The sequence below is a fragment of the Pteropus alecto genome, unplaced genomic scaffold, assembly GCF_000325575.1.
Source record: "Pteropus alecto unplaced genomic scaffold, ASM32557v1 scaffold81, whole genome shotgun sequence".
Lineage (NCBI taxonomy): Eukaryota > Metazoa > Chordata > Mammalia > Chiroptera > Pteropodidae > Pteropus > Pteropus alecto.
The window spans coordinates 9,471,360-9,493,889 of record NW_006433378.1 but is presented as its reverse complement, the minus strand read 5'-3'; the positions used below and the strand labels follow the sequence as shown (position 1 = coordinate 9,493,889).

The window sequence follows — 22,530 nt, the reverse complement described above, 5'->3', positions numbered from 1 at the left end:
AGAGCAGAGCAAAAAAAGATCAAGTCAGAGAAAAACGATAAATACATTTATAAATCAGAATCATGTTTATCCCTGTTCTACAAAATACGCATTGTTGATTTAAATAAAATCTGCCACAATATATTAAAACATGCTGAAAAATTCAAGATATATTTGCATTTTTATGAATTTTGTATGAGATATTTTGTTCTTGATATTTATAATCAATGGGATATAAAATTGTAATAGTAAAATAAAATAACATTTATTCGTAACCCAGTTTTAAAGGGCTTAAGCTGCTGGTTAACCTTTATTAGTCTCATAATCAGAAATAGATACTGCCTCCATCATTCTTTAAAAATATTTGTGTTATTTGTGATATGTGCCTGTGTGCATAAAAATTGGCCCTATGACTTTTAAAGGTTAGAATGGCTAGATAGCCCATCTCTACTTCTGCCAAATCTCCTGGTCAGACAGCTAGAAAGGAGAGAAATCTAAGGCAGACAATGTAAATGCAAATGCCTCAGAGGCCAGACAGGAAACATAAACAAGTGAAGCAAGAAATAAATTGAGAACCATGGGGTCCGGCAGTTACTGGGGAGCACAGGCCCAATCTAAAAAGGACAGTCAGCATTCAGGCATAGCCTTTCATTGCCCCAGAGGAATATGTGCCTGGCAGGTTGTACCTGTTGTACACTGCACGCCCTTTGTGGCTCCACTGACTTTAAAGTTTATCTGAACAAGGGATGGTTGTACAAATTTGCACAACCTAATGCAGTGGCCCTGATGCCCAGTGTTGCCACATCTTATGATTTGTTTCCAGATACTCTGGACATTTGGATGCTTTATATGTGAAATCTCCCAATTTTTAAATTTTGTCAACTAATTCAATTTTTTAAAATACCCCTTGAGATATATATAGGAAATTCATCCTACCACAAATTCAAATGTAATCTCATATATAATACCTGGGGGAAAGGGAAGTTCATTTTCCAAAGTCTAGATTATTCTGCAGACATACAGAAGAATTATATGATCAGAGCAACTAGTGAAGTATGGTTGGCTAAATCCTTAGAGTAGGTGACGATGTATACAGACTAGGTCGCTGGCAAAAGATCAGGGTTTAGTGGCAAGCCAGTCAGCTAATTTAAGAAAAGCTGTATACCGTAGCTTTTAAGAACAAAATTGGAGTTATGTAGCATCTACCCATCTATCCATCATCTACGCATCTATTCATTCTTCCAAACATCTATGCTTCACTCTCTCCCTCCCTTCTTCTCTCCTTCCTTCTATTCTTAACTGTCTTCCATCCACCAACCCAGAAATGTACCCATCCATCCATCTATCTATCTATCTATTCATTCAATCAGCAAACACTTATTGTATGCCACATAGCGTCCCACTATTTACACTAGGGATTGCAAACTTAAGACCCAAGGGATAAATCTAGAATCTAGAAATATTTGTCTAAGAATGTATAAATAAAAACAAAATGCAAATAATTTAAAATTGTACATACTCTCTCTAGTTCCAAGTCCCATAATTCCCTATTGCCTAGGCTAAATTATTTCACACATTTTGTTCAAAAGAGCCCATTTCATTGAAAGCCTGCTCGCTGCCTGCAGGGCTGTAGTGAACGAACAGACTACGTGCCTAACTACATGTGGACCCTGCAGACCGCCTTCCTCCTCAGAGTCTTGAATTTTTCTCTCTGCAATCCCTCACCATTTTTGTCTACCTGCCATCCTCAGAACCACACCTCTGTTCTCTTCTCCAAGCATATTGCCTTCAATCAGTGTAGGTTTATGATTTTAAAAAATCTAAAAATAAGTTTGTTTCAAGCAACTTCAGCTTTGGCTTGCATTGCAGATCTACCAGATAAAAGGAAAGAAAAGTCTGGGAAACTTTCTTGGCGGGGGAAGGGAAGAGAGTTTCAAGAGTTTGGGGTTGTTTTTACAGAAAGAAAATAAAACAAAGATTTTCACTTTTATTATAAGTAACAAAATTAATACAGACAGTTTCCTTGAAATTTAGCATGATTATAAATCAGGCTTGGAAATTTAAATCCAGCTCTTAATTAAATCCACAAATTATAATCACTCTATACATTGGTATTTTTCTGTCTGTAAAATAGAGATAATTATGATAATTATTTTATAGGGTTATGTTTAAATGATAGCACGTTCTCTTAAAGCACTTTTACAGTCAGGTCTAAGAGTTTAGAATAATGCCTAAAGCATAGTAAGCACTAAGTTTTATTTGTTATTTCTTGAATTTAATAGTGCAATAGAATAGAATTTAATAGATTTAGTAGAAACAGGAATAAGTTATATGAAGCTGTGGCTCTTTGAATATCAATTTTGAGAATATTTCAATTGATTATAAACTTCTAGTTCTAGAAGATATAAATTATTTTTAGAAGACCTTGTCAGCTTTATAATTCTTATCATAATATACCTAAGTAGGCTTTAATTATCACATCTAGATTCGAACCTCCAACCAAATCTCTATTATAATTCTTTTTCTTCTACTTCTTTCTCTTCTCTCTTTGAAGTAATTTTAACTGTGCCGACATCTCATTTGTAAATTTTTTGCATTATTTTTCCTACATTTTCAGATAGATCGATCAAAAAATTTAATTTAAAAAGTCATGTAATTAAAGTAATGCATTTTTCAGAAACATATTATTCTGCTATGCAAATATCATCATAGGGAAAATTCGAAATTAGCAAATGCATTCACTTAAATTTGGCCTCATGCTGAAAACTGAGGAAAAAAATTAATTGGCTACTCATGCATCATTATTAATAAATCAGCCCATTTGATGTAAAGATGGATATTCTGGTCATTTCAAAAGTGATTTTTGTTTTTGGTAAGTGGGTCCTACAGCATTATGTCTTTATATTTGTAAGTTATTGCACCCTGGCTAGTATTTTCATTGCTGCCTTATGTTTATTTGCCGCAAATCCTTCTCCAAACTGTGTGCATTGGTTATAATGGTAATGAGGAAGATAACTCAAACTAAAATTCAAATCATAAAAGCTTCAGGGCTTTAGAGAGATAGGGTAAGTTTGATTCATTTTCAGCATGTGCAGGCTTAATTATGCATGGGATGAAATATAATAGGCAAATTGCAGCATAATAATAAATAATTAATTTAAAACATATAACCTGTACAATATTTAAATTGGCTTTAATATTCCCAAAATATCACGTTACTGTTTTTCATTCACCTTTTCATCCTCTCTTTCTCAGTCCTCCTGCCCTACCATTAGAGGATAATGATTTCACGAGATCTAGACCCAGTATTACAGTATTCATTTTGGCTTGCTCTACTGTCTCAAATTAACGTCTTTGTTATTACTGGTTTGTTTTTGTTGTCTTTCACATGTCTTTGACTCGGAAGTTGTAGCAAATGATAGAGATTTTCAAGTGTCGTAAATAACGCTGTAATGGTACTCCACCTGAGAGGATGTTGCCTTAGCTCCATTACCGAGTTTAATCACTGATTATTGTATCACAGTCTAATTGTGATAACAGACTAATTGCAGCTGTTACAGGGATGCTAGTTAAGTAATCTGGGGTTCTCAATAGCAGCTTTGTTTTGTAGGGCCATCTCTGACAAGACTCAATTGGCAGATATTTTTCTAACAAATGTTCATCCCAGAAGCTGCTAGTATTTAAATAGGATGTGCCAAGATTTAGATAGAAGTCTAAAATCATTTGATATTTTAAAATCTAGAAGTCTAAAATAATCTCATAGAAAGAACAGTGGTTCTGTATGTAGGAAAGTACCCTATTTTGGTAAAATAAATTAGATTTTTCAATGTGTATGTGTCAAAGAGAACAGGGACTACATATGTAATATTAATTTAACATTATGGTTGAGCAACTGTGAACATCAGTGCTAACACCCCAAATGTGATATATGTGTCTTCATTTTCTCCCATTCAGGTTTTTTTAAGTCAATTACCAATTTTTTTGTGTGTGAAATTTTGTAGAATATTTGCTATTCCAAGAAGTCCTGAGAATCTGAACCAGCAATGAAAATCAGTTTGTTTTTTCAGATACCTACTAAGTAAACCAATTCGAAAGATGAGAAAATATATCCCCTCTAAATATTCTTCCTACATTTAAATTCCAAGCTAAGGCAGTGCAGAAGTTTCACTTTCTCTTTATGCATAATTTATTGCTTGGTATCCCTCCAAATAAAATTCTTGTATGAATGATCACAACCTCTTCCATGTCTGTGTGATTGCTGCTACAATGAACAGGAAAATAAAACCAAGGGAAAGAAAATGAATGTTTTGGTTTCATTACATTGTTAAGTCAGTTTTGTGCATTGAATTACTTAGCATTTTAATAATAAATAATATTTCTAATTATCTAACTCATGCTCAATATAAAGAAAACATTAACACATTCATATGTTAAAGTCAGAAATAGCAAAGTTGCCAGATGGCTAGTAACCAGATTAAAACGAAATTACAGTATTAGTTTTAAAAGAATTAGGCAGGTTTAAATTTTTTTCCAAAAGACTTTTATTTATAGGCAGCAGTTAGGAGAAACAAAGTGTACCAGCACACAGTTAAACTGGCTTTTATTCTTCACTTGAGACTAGTTCTAATTGATCACTGTGCTATTGTATGATTTGATTGTGCTGACAGTTACATGCCACTGTTCCCATAATAACAATTTTTCTTCTTTGTTCAAATGAATTTCCTAATTACACGTGTGATGGGATGTTTTAATTCTTTTCCCTTTTCAAATCCACCTTCCTGTTGCAATGCATGATGGGCAGGCTCAATATTGTGCATGACACCCGCTACAAGTGTTGGTAGGTGCCAGCTTTGTTTCTTGATTATCTTAAATCTATGGTGCACCTCACAGCCCCTCAAAATCCACTGCTAAGTTTAACTTATATCTATTGGGCAAGTCCATTTCCCTTTTACTAACACCTGTCAATTAAATGTCATTTCTATTTAATTGACATGGACTCACATAAATGTTTTCTTTACACACAAGTTTCCTTTAGTCACCTTTGGTGGATTTTGATTGGACTATGAGTTCTGGTGTGTAAAAAAAAAAAATCTATTGTAAAAGTAATACATTGTGTATTTTTATAACAGTAAATAAGAAAAATTACTTTCATTCAAACAGATAACTGTATATATGAAATAAATACCTGTATTTTGACTTAGATTTTGAATGTCTGACTATGAACACTATATAAAATTCTTGTTTTTGACTTAGCAAATTAAGCCTGTTTGTGTCAATTTTCTTGATTTGATGGTAACAAGCTTTTTTTCCCCTTTTTTTTCTCTTTCATCTCCCTTCCCCTTCTCTCCTTGGAATGTTGTCCTGCTTTGCGCTGTGATTGCATGTCACTCGCTGGTGATGATGTCCCGTCACATGGCTTATTGCTGTGATAAATACCATGCCCAATTATCTCCTCCATGTTGCCATGGTTTCCATATTGCTACACTCTTCTGTATGTTTGCTTATATGATTTTCCCTCCGAAAGTTCCCATGGTGCACGGTGCTACGCCAGCCACTGTGTCCGCAGCAACAACATCTGCCACAAGTGTTCCCTTCGCTGCAACAGCCACAGCCAACCAGGTTTGCTAATTTACAGCTTTGTTTCTTAAAAACCAACTCTAATAGGGCTCAATCCAACAGCCCTTACGCACATGGATTCCCCATTGAGGTCAGTGGGAATCGTGTGTACGTGAGGGCTATAATGGGTGTTTAATAGCATGGGGTTTCAAAGATACCTCTTGTTGGCCTACACATTCTCTCTATGATGAGCAGCAGAATGCTTTTTTGCCATTTATAAGTGCTCCAAAGTTGTCGCAGCTCCATTTCTAAAGCTACTAAAATGATATTTACACAAGCAATTCTCATTTGATCTCAACCAATCCTGCAGGTTATTTTGACCAATCAAAAACGTAGGTAATTTTAAGGTTTTTATTATACCATTTGGTATATATATAATTTCTCAATTCTTGCCTCAATTCTTAATAAAAAGCAAAATATTTAAATGTGTAACATATGCCACAAATGACCACTCTTGTAAATAGTTTGTTATAAATTTATTATAGTTTTATTTATTTGATAAGCAGATTGTATATTCAAAATAAATTAAATTCGTGTCCAAGTTTTGATTCTCAATGCTTTAAGTTAAAAAAAAAAAAATCCTAAGTGCTTTTATTTCTATAATTACCCAGCATAAATGTTGGGGAGTTATAAAGGGGAAAAAAAAAAAGACATCAAATATGGTAAATTGATTCATTCTGTGTCCAATAAAAGTTTATAGAGTAACAATTACACAGATTACTTTTAAGTAAAAGGGATCTGTTTCAGAAATTTAAATTTTATGATGTACAAGAATGACTTTAAAAATTGACATTGATTCATCGAGCAGTTTCTGATCCTATTTAAAGTTATGTTCTAAAAAATACTGGTTGAATTAAAGTCAAATTTATGTAAAGTAGATTTTGGCTTGAATATACAAATATGTTTGTTATGAAAGTGAAGTTGAATAGGGTTAATAGCATATGAAAAAATTTAGAGCCAAATCAAATTTTAGATAACCCACAGACTGAAGTAAAATGTAGCCAAATGAATCTCAAAAGAACTAGTATCATATGAGAATCAACATGTGGCCCCTTGGGCAGAGAAGACCAATTAAGTGCCATCTAAATTTGTAGTTATTGCTGTGAGGAGTAGCCACCTTGTTTCTGTAATACACCATGTACTGTTGAAGAAGAACTGTAAGTTATTAGTATAGCCATTAAAAATATTCAAAAGCAGTGTGCCAAAGGAATGTATCTTAAAGTTTCAAGCAAGCTTTAAACATGTCTTGGCAAAGATCATTAGTTTTTCTGAAACTTGTCAAAATAGCCCTGGATTTATGTTAACACATCAGACTCATTTACAAGAATGCTAGATTGTGCATATGTGGCATGTTAGTAAGTAATAATCAATGGTAGAAATTTCTTAATTGATTCAATGCAATCCATTTATGGTGTAGGTCAGTGATGCTGAACTCTCTTGTGTGTACCATGTATGACTGTAGAATTGCTGGTGTAAGCAGAACTATAGCAAAGCAAATTTCAACATGCCCTTGGCCACCTGGATTGTAGGGGACACTTTACTTTTTGCATTGTGCTGTGACCATTTCATGCATAATCTTGGATCTTCATACTGTTTTACAACCAAAAGAAAGAAAAGGGAATGGATATATATATACACACATATATTATATCTACATATACATACATATGTATATGCCTACAGTACATTAGCGATGCTGGAAATAGCTGATGCCACAAAATGCAGCCTGCATGCATGCAGAAGTTTATAGCTGGCCCTTCATCTGCATCGATTGGTGGTGTTGAAGGTCCTTGGTATGTTTCGACAGCCCCATCCTTGATGCTTCTACACAGTTGGGTGCAACATCCTGTCCTGCAGCAGCAGGAAAAATGGTATGAGAAGCTTCATTATGCTTGGAGCACATTTTCGTGCCATTTGCCAATGCTGTAAAATTGTGTAAAGATGTCAACTGAGAAATGGAAATAAAATAGAAACATATTAATTTACACTCCAGACTGTGGATTGTACTATGTTGAATTAGTCTAGGATATCTAAATTGAAACAACAACAATGACAAAATGCCTTTATGTTTGTGATTTCACTCTTCCCCCATCAACCTTGCTGAAATGGGGTTAGTGCCATATTATAGATGAAGTAACTTAAGCATAAGTAATTAAATGCTCTGCTCAAGGTTGCACAGTCAGGAAATGGATTATTAGTGCTAGAACCTGTGATTTCAGCCCTCTGATGGCCTTAATCTATCGTGCTGCCTCTCTAGGTTAGCAGCCATAATTCTGGTGGGCTGGAGGCGACTCGGGCTACAAATTGGCAGTTCTTGACTTTGGGGACTATAATTCTCTTGCCCACTTGAAATACAATAAGTTGTGCAATCAGGATTCAGAAATAGGTTGCGACGTAAATTTATGCTCTTACCCCGTTTTTTTTTAAATACTCCTCTATAATTCCTACCTGGTATTTTGAATTGGGAAACAAGAGTTAGACACCATAAGTTGAACAAAAAATGTTAAAAATTGGTTGCACAAAAATAGGCACGACATTTCCTATTTTGATTTCTAGATTACCGAATAACCGAAACCATAGAGTGTGTGTGTGTGTGCGCGCGTGTGTGTGTAGGCCAACAAAAAGGGCTTCTTTCAATTACTGCTCTGCATGAAATTTTGATAGTTTTACTTCTCTTCCTAAAAACCAATAACATTTATAGAATAGTAATTAACACAAAGATTAAAAAATGAGTTGCTACTTTGGCATTAAGTTTACATTAACTTACTATTACGTTGACCAGATAAGGACTATCACCTCACAGCTGAATTTCACTTTTCTTAAAAAATTTAATATTAAAATGTTTTCATCTTTTGGTTGTTGGCTTGCTTGCATGGTCATTCATTAAATAATTTTTTATTTGCTAGATACCCATAATATCTGCCGAACATCTGACTAGCCACAAGTATGTTACCCAGATGTAGAATTGTCATCACTAAACAGTAAGTTTATTATGTAATACATAGTATATATTCGTGGTGGTTTTTTAAGATAACAACTGTGTAATGCAATTAAGAATTTTTTTGCAAATTTTCAGAGAAAATACATTTTTATCTTAGATGGGTTATGAGGAATTTTATCATACAAGTTTGTAATAAATATGTTAATTTCACTTAAATATACATAATACTTAGGGAAAGTAAACTTTATTTTTAATTCATATTAGAAATAAACAAGTATAAAGAATAAATGTGATTTAAAACTAGATAGAAGGAGTAGATTAGAGGCTGGCAAACTTTTTCTTAAAAGACCAGATAGTAAATATTTTTTTCTGTGTGGGCTATCTGGTTTCTGTTGCTGCTCTTTTCTGTTACAGCTACTCAACTCTGCTGTTGTAGCATGAAAGCAACCAGAAACAATGTGTAAATGAAAGGACGCGGCTGTGTTCCAATAAAACTTTATTTGCAAAATTAGGCAGCAGGCCGGATTTGGCTCACAGGCAGTAGTTTCCTGATTCCTTCTGTTGATCATCGTTTATTTTATTTTTAAATTTTTTTGCAAAATCCTGTATGAGAACATGTCCCAACTTCACCCCATGCTTCACCACCCACAAGGTCTTTAAAATGTAAAGAGCCTGACTTTAAATAAATATTTACACATACATATATTCATACACACATATCTACATATCCAAATGAACTTTAGGTACAGTCATCCTGGAGGATCATATAATTCTGAAAATGTTGCCATTTCTTAAAAATGGTTTGAAGGTCTGGTGGTTTGCCTTCAGGTACATTGACTTACATACTTGCAAAGGTGGCTGTTTTCATCTTTAGAAGTTATATTTTATTCAATATGCATACACCCAAGTTATTATATGTGTTCAGAAGTATATTAAGTAATTATTTTTTTGTATTAAAAAAGAGCTACAACATTTAAAACTGGATCTGGTAAATAAGATGGGTGATTATTCTTTGTTGCTCCCTTTCATTCATGTATCTCTTCATTAACACATTTACAAATGACTTTTTGGTGCTACTATGAGTTAGTTCGCATGTCAGTGAAATAAAGATGACTAGACAATAAGGTTAAAATGAAAATTTTTTGCGCATTATTAAAATAAGAGAGGTTTGAACAAATTTCTTTTGGAGCAAAGAAGGAGCAACTCTCCCAACAGAGTCAGAAAGTAAGTGAATTTGGACAATGTAGTTTGTTATAGTGAGAAGGGAGGAGTTTGGGCCTTATAAAAGGGACAGTGTGTTGAGTCAAGAGATGTAGCAGAGAACCAATTTAGAGACTCTGGTGTTAATAATCCATAACAAGGGGTGGACAGAAGTTGAGCTCATGCAAGAGAGGATAGACACATTCTGAGAGCCATTTAAGAAGAAGTGATAGACTCCTTCTGAGATGTATTACCAAAGACATGCTGCAATCATGAATTAAATGATTTTTTTTGGTCTGTTTTATAAGCTCTCTATGCAGTTCTGATAGTAAATTTCATTATTCTAAATGATAGCCACATTTTTGAATAAGCACATTACTTTGTAGTATGTAGGTTTAGAAGAAGAATTCTTTTGACATGTTAAAATCTGTTTCAAGCTTTTGTAGTCAATTGGGTATGTTTCGTAGGTATGTAACTATGTCCTATTTCTTAGTAATCCAGTTGAAAAAAAAAAAAAAAGATAACAAATGGCCATAAGGCCAATAATCAGGGAACCAGTGGATTTGTCTATGTTGAAACTTAGGCTCTTAATGCTCTGTTTATATAATATGATTGTTCATTTTCAGGAAATGTTGCAATATTTAAATTAGGTTTCGAGTATAGCAAAATGGTGCTTTATTTCATTCTCAAGGTTGTATTCTAAAGTATACTTTTAATATGTAAAGATTCTCTGAGAATTTGTTCTCTGAGAACAAATTTCATATGAAAACTGGAGCTTTTTACAAGTACAACGTAATATCTATTCAACCTTTTTTCATCAGGAGCATAAGGAATTATATTTATTTTTCTTGGCTTTAGGAAAAAAAATCACTTTCAGCTTTATTCAAAACAGTAACTTGAGTATCATTTTTTTTTTCCCCAAACACATATGTGTTATTGAAGCACCCAAATATAGATGCTCCTCGACTTATGGTGGGGTTACGTCTCGATAAACCCCATTACAAACTGAAAATATCCTAAGTCAAAAATGCATTTAGTACACCTAACCTACTGAACACCGTAGGTTAGCCTAGCTAGTTTCTACTAAGTGATTATCATTTTCGTACCATCATAAAGTCAAAAAACCTTAACTCGAACCATTGTTAAGTCAGGAACCGTTTGATCGTGAATCATGTTTAATAGAATCATGACTCTTTTAACATGACTTGTTGCATGAATTTTAATTTTGTAGGCCAAATCATTACTCTTGAAACCTATTAAACTTTAGAGGAGAAATAAAGTGAGTTTAAATTCTGCTCAACAATGATAGTACTAAAAAAGAGCTCCAGTATAGTATACCCCTTGATTCTGCAAATTTATTTTACACTTTTAGCTTAGTATTGAGTGGTGTTTGAGCAGAGTCTACAATTTTATTAAGCTCTACATCTAATTTTATTCTCATAGAGATGATAAATAAATTTAGATCCATTTATACTTGTGACGTGTTTTTGTTTTTATATGAAGATAGTATAATAATGTACATGTTCACACTTTCGATCAAGAAATAGAATTTTCATACTAAATATATTTTGGAAACTGCTTTTAGATATTGTCTGTTTTAACAAAGATTATCTCTTTTTCCCTTATAGATCATACTAAAGAGGAAAGGACAGTGTGCTTGGTTAGAGTAAAGGACGAGGTCATTAGCCATATTGTATATACCGTCAAGCAACACACACAAAAACCCCTCAGCCACAAGACATCCACATATTGCATGTTAACCAGAAGAAAAGACAACATGGAAATCCACTGCACACTGTTGCCTATACACTTTGTACATTTAATTGATATTTGTGCTGAGGTGATATTCCTGTCTAAAAGAACAACATTGTCTTTCTTTTCTAGCACAGAGTTATGCATTAAAATATGCATACCTAATTAGTTTCCTATATATTCATGCCATCTTGAAAAGACAGACTATGGTGTAACCATGACTCTATTATGTATTGGTACGTCTGTAGACCAAGATATAATTTTTTAAAAATAAGTTTATTTCTTTCAAGGTTTACAAATAACAAAGGTGCACCTTGTATTTAAAATTGCCATTATAGATGAGAGCGTGCATGCACAGTCATTTTTGTTTAAGAGTAATATTTTTAATGTAATAGATTGTAAGATGTGGTGAGGGAGGGATCTGACAGAGATGAATGTGCCAAGCAAAACCACAACTGTGTATCTTTTAAAGCACATCATGGCTTTAAGTACCATGTTGTTAAGGATTCTCATGAAGTGCCATAGACTGTACATCAAATTAGAGTATTATTTCTTCAGTGTTATTGTTTTCAGAGCCACATTTTGTTGCTTATTTGCTAGTACTAATCAGTCAAAGGGCACCATTCTTTTTTTTTTTTTTTTTTTTGAAACCAAAGCTGTCTCAGAAATGGCCAATTTAACTTTACAGTAACAATAGACAGCACAACACAAATTCTCTCAATGCAGATAAACTCACACATACTGGAGATATATATAGTAGATATATATAAAAATTATTTTAATGCATTGTAGTATAATATTTATGCATACTATACTGTATAACATGTTATTCAAAAGGGATATGCCATTTCTGAGACACGATAACAAAAAAAGTTTGAGGAAATTATTTTGCTTCTATTTATAGCTCTGTCAAAAGTCAAAAGACTATAAATGCTTTGCAAAAATGGTTTCACGTTTGCTTAAATGCTTCATCACAGTCACATTTAAAATAGTGACTCTAAACAAAGAAGAGAGCAGCACTGTCATCAGATGCATGATAAACCAAAATATGAAAATGGGAAATGTTTAATTAACCTAGTAATTGGGTGGGTTAAGTACATGGGTGAATTTTATATGTGATTTGTTTTGTTTTGTTCAGATTAACTGCTTATAGCCTTAGAAAGCCTTTTACAAAATTAAAAAAAAAAAAAATAGATGTGCATTCAGTTTTTAAGAATGGATTCATCCAAAGGAATTCCTTTTTTGTGGTTTGGATGTTGCAGCTAGTAAAGGATATTTTTGCTCTGTTCAGCAGTTCTAAAAATTGCTGAAGTAGGGGCCAGGTCACTGGTAGTTATGGAATGGGAGAAGTGAAAGTTCTGTTATAGAACTTTCCATACTTCCAAGTTTACTGCAAGTTTTTATGCTTGAGAGAGATGCTTTCTAATATAAGACTGATGTGTTGATTTTACTGATTGTACTGTACATCTATTAAAGCCTTAGATTATTACATTACGGGTTGGAACCCACACCAATGTAATTTCAATCGTGTTAAGAGAGTAATGGTGACTTCACATGTTATTGTAGTTAGTTACATCATAGAATATTACTTATTTTTCTTGTTAAAATGTAGTTTTTCATTTCCTACATTTATTAGATTTCATTTTCTATTAACAATTGAATACCATTTCAGTTTATAGACTCTTGTTTTATTAGATTTTACTGATGAATTTTTCAAAATACAAAAAAAAATTAAAGTAGTTTTTCCTTCATAACATACTCAGTTTTGAATTACATGTAGTGTCATGAATATTCGTATTATTGTTAACTAAATGATTTATATTTTGCTGATTTAATATTAAAATGTAAGAATGTCAGTCATTGTTAGTTCTTGTCTAGTTTTCATTAAAAGAACAAAGATCTTTTATATGGATATCTTATAAATATATAATCATTGCTAAGTAAGAAGTTAAGTTGTTGCTATCGCAACAATCCTGGCAGACAATTGAGTAATATTTTGATGATTTATTTTGTTTGTAATTAGTTATTATAAGAAGATCTAGATCCTAGATATTAGAATAAAATTTATTTTCTACTGTATCCATTTCAAATGTTAAAGTATTGTTTAATATTTTTGAAATCCCTGAATATCAGGCCTTGTTATAAATAAGCTGCATAATCAATAAATAGAACAAGGGACTTTTTGTTGATAATCCAAATACTCAAAGTTTACGTAATGAGAATTATAGCGTGTGTGCAAACTCTTGAGGGTTGATTATGCTGCAATTTAGCATGTTGGAACGTCTAGAGAGAAGGTTGACTTTTTGCACTTCTGTATATAGTCAAGAGAGAAACCTGTATAATAGTAAGATCTTATTTTGAATAAAAACGTCTATAATTACAAGGAGTTTTGTTAAGGCTAATAAAATGACAGACTGAGCAAAATTGCTTGCAAAAGTGGCACAGAGTTAGCACTCCATACCCCTTCAAACATGTTGCTTTGCTTTTTGTGGACAGCTTGTAGTTTGCCAGGATTTTTTCAGCTGGAAAGATATGCCATCCTTCCGAGATCTCATGACTGACAAAAACTCCATTGGGCCAAATCTGCCTGAAGATCATTACCAAAAATAGCAGGTACTTCAACCATTAAGGTGAAATCATGGATAAATATTCCTTACATTTTTCAAAACTACTGCATGTTTAAAAGTTCAACAAAAAAAAAAAAAAAGAGAGAAAGAACTATACTAAGGACATATATTATTCAAATCAGTTTCTGCCAATTTCAGTGGTTTATTGTTCACACACAAAAAAATCTTCAAAACAAGTATTGACTTTCACAAAATTTAAACCATAAACAGGCAAACCAAACAGCACACCGTAGCTATAGTTGTTATGTGATTGTTTTTTAATTGCTGTAAGATCCTGTTCTTTCAGCAGGTGAAAAAATAAAAAACAGTTCAAATTTCACGGTTTTAACTTTCAACTCAGAATCACTCAAAAAAGCAAATGTGATAATGGGCACTTGTTTAATAAATTAGTGTAGCCAGCCTTCACTCCAGCTGGTTACAATGTTGCACTTATCAGCAACCCTCCTGCTTTCATCTGCTGAAAGGACAGATGTGCTTGGTTTTACTATTATGTAATCACAACTTACTTTCTGCTTGTAGTTGCTTAAAATTATGTATTTTGTCTTGGGCTGCAATTTGTTTTATGCTTATTTTATTATTACTGCAGTAGTTGACTTTGCTGTATGGAAAAATAAAGTGAAATTGCCCTAATAAAACTTCTCTTTCTTAAGTATATTTGTGTATCGAGATTGAAGAGTGAATTATTTTTGCGCCTTTCAAGTACTCTTGCCTGTCTGTCATTATGAACATATTGATATGAAAATTCATCATCCAGTTTTAACTGATTGCAAGTAAGGCATTCACTATTTTTCTCACTAACTATCCTTTGATACCAACAATGAGGTTCTGAATCCTGATGTATTGCCATCCTATGACCCTTGTTTCCTGAAAAATCTTGCTCTGACACTTTAAGTGCTCTTTAATACGGTTTTCGGCACAGGGGATAACACTATAAGAAAAAAGAAATTCTATATCACTGTCTTTATATTAAAGAAATTGTATTTGCTTGACTGCCCCAGGAAGATTAACACTGGAAATCAAGCAATCTAAGAGAATATTTTCATAAAGAAGTAATGATGACACTTGATTCAGAGGGATAATTAGTTTATACACACAGCTGAGCCAGGCTATGACATAACTCACTCCTGTGTGAGTGTGTGTGAACTTTTAAATGGTGACTTATAAATTTGGTTGAAGTGAAGCCTGATTTTCCATCAGGCTTTGCATTTTGCAGTTTCTACAGATAGCCGGGGAAAGCCAAAGTTCCAATGTGAAGAAACTTGCTCATTTGATCACTTTATGCTACATTATGTCACAGATTCTCCTATGCAAATCAATGCTTTTTTCCTAAACATCACAATAAATATCAGTACATTATTTATACTTAACACAATTCTGTTACTGGTTGAGTTCTATAGAACATTTCTGTTATTCTCAGTAGAGCCAACTATTCAAGGTGCCATTTATCAAAAAAAGAATAGCTGTCCTAGTGATGCTTATCTAAAGCTGGAGTTCACAACCTTTTTGTGTAACATCAAAATATCCATATCCAAAACATCTCTCCAATTAGTGGAAGTACTTTGGATATCTTTAATTGAAAAAAATTACAATAATGAAATCCCACTGTAATATTTTCAGTACTTTATGTGATATTGTATTTTATTAATCATAACAGCATGTACATACATATTAAAAACGTCTGAGCTTGATTCATTCTCCAGACATTTATCATTCAGAAGGAGTTATTACTACAGGGACCACTAGGGGTCCTCAGTTCACAGGATGGGACCTTTTTTAGAAGTCATCAGTTTTTTACTTGGGAAATAAAATCATTTGTTAGAGCTATGATTTCATTACAGACCCTAGACACTCACCAAGTTCACACTTTGAAATGACCCTGAAGGTCGGTGACATATAGAAATCGATAGTTTTATTTAGGTACACTTTTGAACAGGAGCTTCCTTCGTACAGGAAATAGTCAATATATACGTGAACCTGTGGGACACTCAGCAACAAGATTTTTTTTTTCTACTTATTATTTTATTCTCTGGTGAGCCTGCAGCAGTCACTTTAGTATTCGAGGTGCTCCACTATGTGTTCTGAAGAAAATAAGATGTTTAAGAATTTGGAAACTTGAAAACCTAGAACATGTCTACTTTCAATATTCAAAGTCTACTATTAACATCATGAAGAGGTCCAAAAATGTGCAATATAGAGATTCAAATGTCAAAGTATTGTTCTGAGTTCTCTTGATCTGTCAAAACAACACCAGACCTCACAGAAATGACTTTAAAGTGGCCCTGTGCCATCACTGACCTTGGTCCAGCCTCCATGATTCTTGTCAGCCACCCCTAAAAGGGGCCTTGGCACCAGCAGCATTTGTCACGGGCTATGAATCTGAAGCTACCCTCGAGCCATGTGAGCCCATGTTGGGCCACAGCTTAACACCTCTAAACTTCTCAGGTATTAGAGACTTCAAATTCTCAGTGAGGCTTGGGAACTCCCCTTCCAAGCCCCATGCTGACTTTCTCCATGCTGTCTGCACTTTCCCTGGACACTCCCATCCTCAGCTGCGCTGTCCTGCCCCTGGGCCAGGGGGCTAGCCAACCAAGGGGGTAGGACTTAATTCTTTTTGTCTTCTGAGTAATCACTCTGTTTTCTCCCTTTTTGCTTCATGAAATTTTACTTTGTTCATGTAATATTTTTCTTTTGTGAACTAAATGTGGGGAAATAGAGAAAAACAGCTTGCCCTTGAATTTACCATTTTAAGAAAAAAAAAATGGCAGCAGTTAGAACACAGATAAAATCTGTTACCTTTAGTGATCTGTTGAGGTCTTTCAGAAACGGTTTACTGAAGCAAGAATGATCAGTTCCCTTCTCCCTAGTTGGGTTTCATAATGACAAAACATAGAATTTCTTTTTCGACAGATAAAGAATAAACCGCAAGGTTTATTCATGGTGGTTGGGAGCCACCAGCTTGTTATGTAAATTCTAACTGCCACTCTCCCTCATTTTTGCCCCGTGGTGGAGCTGGGGATGTTGGACGCCTGAACTTGGAACTGAGAAGAGCTCGGTGGCTGGGTTAAACTGCAGTTTCGGGTGGGCTTGTGTGATTCTACTGCAATGAGCACAATATCGCTGGAGAGAAATTTTGACTATTGCAACAAATGCCTGTACCATCGTGAATACATCTCAGAAAAGCAACCACAGAAGAAAACATGTTCTCCATAGGAGGGTCCCACATCTGCGTGACTCCTCTGGCCCAAGTACCTAGCTTATTAAATGTGTTCTTGCACTAGATAAACAGCTGTTGTGAGGGAATGAAATGTTGAGTTATACCCTCCAACTCTGAGCCAAAAGGCAATTGTTGGACTGGGATAACTACGACCAAGATGGCCTGTTGCAGACAGGATGCATTCACAGGAGAACACTAGGCACTTAGAAACCAGTGGTCATGGTGGCTCTGAAGATCTGGAAATCGGTGAACAGTCCACAGAAGTACATGCTGAACTTAAGTTTAGAGCGATTTAACCAAGCAGATCTCCAAAGTTCATTTAGAATGGCACATGGTACATGAGTCTGGAAGCGATTATAAGCTTTCCCTTGCCCAAAGTCATATAGTAAGAGTGGCAAAGCTAAGCAGAAAACCTAGACCCCTGAAGTCCCATAATATTGCTTAACTTTAGGTTTAGGATGAAAGTAGAAGGTCATGCAAGGAACTGAAGACTGCAGCAGAGGCTGAACAAAAGACTTAGTAATTGACATCTAGCAGTCACAACCTGGACACTGGTTGGGTGGGGCCTCCTAACAGGAAGAACATCAATGCTTGCCCTGCTTTGCTTTGCCACTGGGCCCCTTCCTCTTTCACAAGTGTAACCACTCGTGGGCTTGTGCGGGCTCTAACGATAAATCAAAGTAGTAACATCTGGGGGAGGAGGGGCTAAAAAATTGGGGCAGAGAGAAGGACTGGTTCTGACAACCTTGTGCATGATAAGGTTAGTTACTGCCCAGGGAGGCCAATATCACAGAAGCTGGTAGGAAACAAACCACTTAGGAATAGAGTATAACCTAAAATGATGTTTTTAAAGACGTGCATTGAAAATTTCTTTAAACGTACAAAAAATCAAGGCTACTCATTAGAAATGGCATAAAAGCACCAAGAAGGCAATGTAGCAGTTACGATCAAGGCCTCTAGACTCAGACCACCTGGATTCATGTCTCAACTTCTCAGCTCTTCAGCCTTGGCTGAATATTGCTTGACTTTAGAAATAGTAACAAGAATATTTATCTTGCAGGGTCGTTGAGTGGTTCCCAGTCTTTGCTGCAGATTGGAGTTATCTGGGGGATCTTTAAAAAGTATTGATGCTGGGTCCCTAACCCCAGACATTCCGATTTAATTACTATAAAGGCAACTACTGGGTTACTATATATAAAGTGCTTGGAATAGTGCTCGACATATAACAAGCAACTGATACATGTTAACTATGATTGCTATTTTATTATTATCCATTTTGAGAATTTCTCCACTTAATCTACTTAATCTTTTACTTTTCATTCTAGTTCTTCAGTTACACATCCCTTTCAAAGCAGCCATGTACAAGCTATTCAGTGTTATCTATAGTTCTATCTTTCCTGTTCAGTAGTGAAACTTCATCTTCCTGTAGTTTGCTAACAGGTCCTGCTTATTACTGCACAGTGAACATTTCAAAAATAGAATCATGCACTTTTTGATTCACTCCGAAAATTTTTATTTCATGTTCCAGCATGGCGTAATCACAGACCACACTTAACGCATCTCGATTTGAAAATAAATGTTTAGACATATCTAAGTTTAACTATTTGAATTTCCCCCTCTATTTAAAATGTACTCAAAATCAAATAATAGAATGGATGCATTCATCATCATGAAAATTGTTCCATTAAACAATATATTTATAATATTTCATTATATTTATCAAAATAATATTTCTAATTATATTTGAGTGGCACTAGAATATTTCCATATTACATTTTATCATAGGTTTATTTTAGATGCTTAAATTAGCACTGACTCAGCTCCATAAACACACATAAAAGTACCTAGCTATTTGCCAGGCACCAGGCTATGCTCCAAGATCTAAGGTGGAATGGTAAGAACCTCACAGAGCAACGATTCAAACAAGATATATAGAATACTGGGAACACACTAATCTAGTTTATCCCACCTTCCACACCTGTCCCAAGTCCTTAAAGTATACTACAAAACAATGTAGAATAAGAGTAAATGGAAACTCCCCTCTCTTTTTGAATATATAATATGCCTATTCTCGAACTCATTTTATCCTTACAAAGTAATCTGAATATTGAAAAAGTATTCATGAATAAATATGTTCATTGCAACATTTCTTTTATAATAGCAAAAATCAAGAACAGTCTTTGTTTCAATAGTTAGGAAATAACTAAAGTATCTAGAGTGTTGTATACTAAAAAGCATTTTTTAATAAATGATTTAAGGACATGAGAAGTAATTTTAGTAGTAGAATTTTAGAATACTTATAAAATATTCTAAGTTTTCAAAATTTCTATTTGTTTTAGTAAACATTTGTTGCTTTTTATTTAAATTACTTCATATCCTTTTCCTTTATTTTTTACTTTGAATTCATTTACATTTTTCTTAGAGCATTCACTAAGTCAGTCAATTTGCCAAATTTAGAATATTAAAATGTTTTATAAAACATGATATCTTATCAAATTATGTGAATTATGTATGTTGTTTTAGGGAAGAATAGTAAAAGGATAATAATTAAATCTCTTTTAGGGTAATCTTTGGTCTTTTCTAAAATTATAACTAGTTTCCATGGGATTACATAATCCTCTATTTACATTTATTTTATTTATGGCATAAATTTCTACTTTAAATTAATCAACCAATGAATCTATTTAGATGGTTTTCTTCTTACTCTTCCTACCCTCCAACAGATACTCGAATTCATCAAAATTGGTTAACATATTTATTATAATTTTATTGAGAAAGAAATCTAAGTGTGTGCAACATACCTTAGGAAAAATTTGCTGGCAGGGTCACTATATTAAACAGAAAGACGAGGGCAAAGTGCTGACATTTGAGCAGAGACCTGAATGAAGTAAAGAAGGCATAACATGTGATAGTGGCTGGCATACCCTTTCCAGCCATCTTTCCTGTTGAATGCTGATCTATCTTTTCTGCTAAATTAAATGTCAGTGCATCCAGAAGCATTCTTCTCTTCCCTCCTGACACCATGAAGGCAACATTAATTATTGCATGCTCTATTTTCTCAGGACTTAGTTTTTTTACCTCTACTTCATGACTGTTTTATTCTTCTTAATATTACAGGCTAGTTTACAATTCTGAATCTTCCCAAAGAAAGGTACTTTCTTACTAGGAGAAACCAGTCTTACTCATCTTTGTGTGGCACTCAGTGACTAACACCAACTTTTGTATTTAGTACGAACTGGTCGAATGTTCGTTTACCTGAATTTTAATTAAATCTATCTCCTAGTTTATATAGAAAATGCAGATCAGGTACATTCTATCGAACTCTACTTTTCAGGCTGTAAAAACAATACAACTGCTGATTATTTAGGATGATTGATAGAATCTCAATATCTTCCAGTTTTTGAAAAATAGTCTAGAGAAATGAGCTGGTATTTCCCAGCCCATAACCCACTCCAAACCCACTTAACTGTACCACTAAATATGGTAATTTAGAATATGTTTAATTAAAACTTCCCTCCCTTCTTCGATATAAAAATGTGATTACCTAACTCATTATCTACGGAGAAGAGAATGTAGGAAGGAATATAATGGTAGATGTGGTATACCTTATGAACATATTTTTTATATTAGTTATAGAGTACAATGGTTATATATTTATACAATTTATGGAGTGATTCCCCTGGGACTAGTACCCACCTGTCACAATACATAGTTATGACAATATTACTGACTCTATTCCCTATGCTGTACTTTACATCTCCATGACTATTATATTACTACTAATTTGTACTTATTAATCACTTTACCTCGCTCACCTAGCCCCCGAAACCTCCCTTCCATCTGGCAATCATCAGTTTGTTTCTTGTATCTATGAGTCTGTTTCTGTTTTGTTTATTTATTTTGTTCCTCAGATTCCACATATAATTAAAATTATATGGCATCTGACTTCTTCTGTCTGACTTATTTCATTTAGCATAATACCATCTAGGTCTATCTATGTTGTTGCAAATGGTAGATGGCATTATTGTATGTGTGTACCACACCTTCTTTATCTAATTGTCTGTTTATAGGCACTTAGGTTACTTTCATATCTTGGCTATTGTAAATAGCACTGCTGCCAACACAGGGGTGAATATATCTTTTCAAATTAGTGTTTTGGATTTCTTTGGATAAATACCCAGAAGTGGCATTGCTGGATCATAAGATAGTTCTATTTTTAATTTTTTAAGGAAACTCCATACTGTTTTCCCACAGTGGCTGCACTAATTTGCAATCCCACCAACAGTGTATAAGAGTTCCCTTTTCTCCACATCCTCGCCAACACTCGTTTTTTGATTTATTAATAATAGCCATTGTGAGAGGTGTGAGGTGATATCTCATTGTGGTTTTATTTTGCATTTCTTGATAATTAGCGATGTTGAGCATCTTTGGCCAACTGTATATCCTCCTTGGAGAAATGCCTATTTAGGTCCCCTGCCCATTTTTTAATTGAATTATTCGTTATTTGGTGTTGAGTTATATAAGGTTTTTATAAATTTTGGATATTAGCTCCTTATCAGATACACCATTGGCAAATATCTTCTCCCATTCAGTAGGTTGTATTTTCATTTTGTTGATGGTAGTCCTATTTGTTTCTTTTTTCTTTTGTTTCCTTTATCCGAGGAGATGTATCAGAAAAAATATTACTAAGGGCAATATCAGAGAGTTTGTTGCCTATGTTTTCTTCTAGGAGATTTATGGTTTGGGGAATTACATTTAAGTCTATAATTCATTTTGAGTTTATTCTTGTATATGGTGTAAGAAGGCGGTCCAGTTTTTCTTTCTTTCTTTCTTTCTTTCTTTCTTTCTTTCTTTCTTTCTTTCTTTCTTTCTTTCTTTCTTTCTTTCTTTCTTTCTTTCTTTTTCTTTCGTTCTTTCTTTCCTTCTTTCTTTCCTTCTTTCTTTCTTTCTTTCTTTCTTTCTTTCTTTCTTTCTTTCTTTCTTTCTTTTCTTTCTTTTTTTTTCTCTTTCTTTTTCTTTCTCTTTTCTTTCTTTTCTTCTTTCTTCCTTTCTCTTTCTTTCTTTCTTTCTTTCTTTCTTTTCTTTCTTTCTTTTTCTTTCTCTTTCTTTTTCTTTCTCTTTTCTTTCTTTTCTTCTTTCTTTCTTTCTCTTTCTTTCTTTCTTTCTTTCTTTTCTTTCTTTCTTTTTCTTTCTCTTTCTTT

General features: G+C 33.9%; 1 protein-coding gene across 11 annotated transcripts in view; it reads left to right on the top strand.

The window, feature by feature from the left end:
• MBNL1 (muscleblind like splicing regulator 1) overlaps positions 1-14,767 on the top strand; it is a 170,766-nt gene extending 155,999 nt beyond the window's left edge. For 6 of the 11 annotated variants that reach the window (XM_006908222.3, XM_015586526.2, XM_006908219.3 and 3 more), the window contains 4 exons: positions 4,781-4,816; positions 5,504-5,598; positions 8,502-8,576; positions 11,365-14,767. In XM_006908222.3, the coding sequence (XP_006908284.1) occupies positions 4,781-4,816; positions 5,504-5,598; positions 8,502-8,558 (188 nt within the window). In that variant the 3' untranslated portion in view covers positions 8,559-8,576; positions 11,365-14,767. The remainder of the gene's footprint in view (positions 1-4,780; positions 4,817-5,503; positions 5,599-8,501; positions 8,577-11,364) is intronic. The other 5 variants (XM_006908223.3, XM_006908220.3, XM_015586523.2 and 2 more) reach the window with 3 other exon arrangements.
• The last annotated feature ends 7,763 nt before the right edge of the window (positions 14,768-22,530 follow it).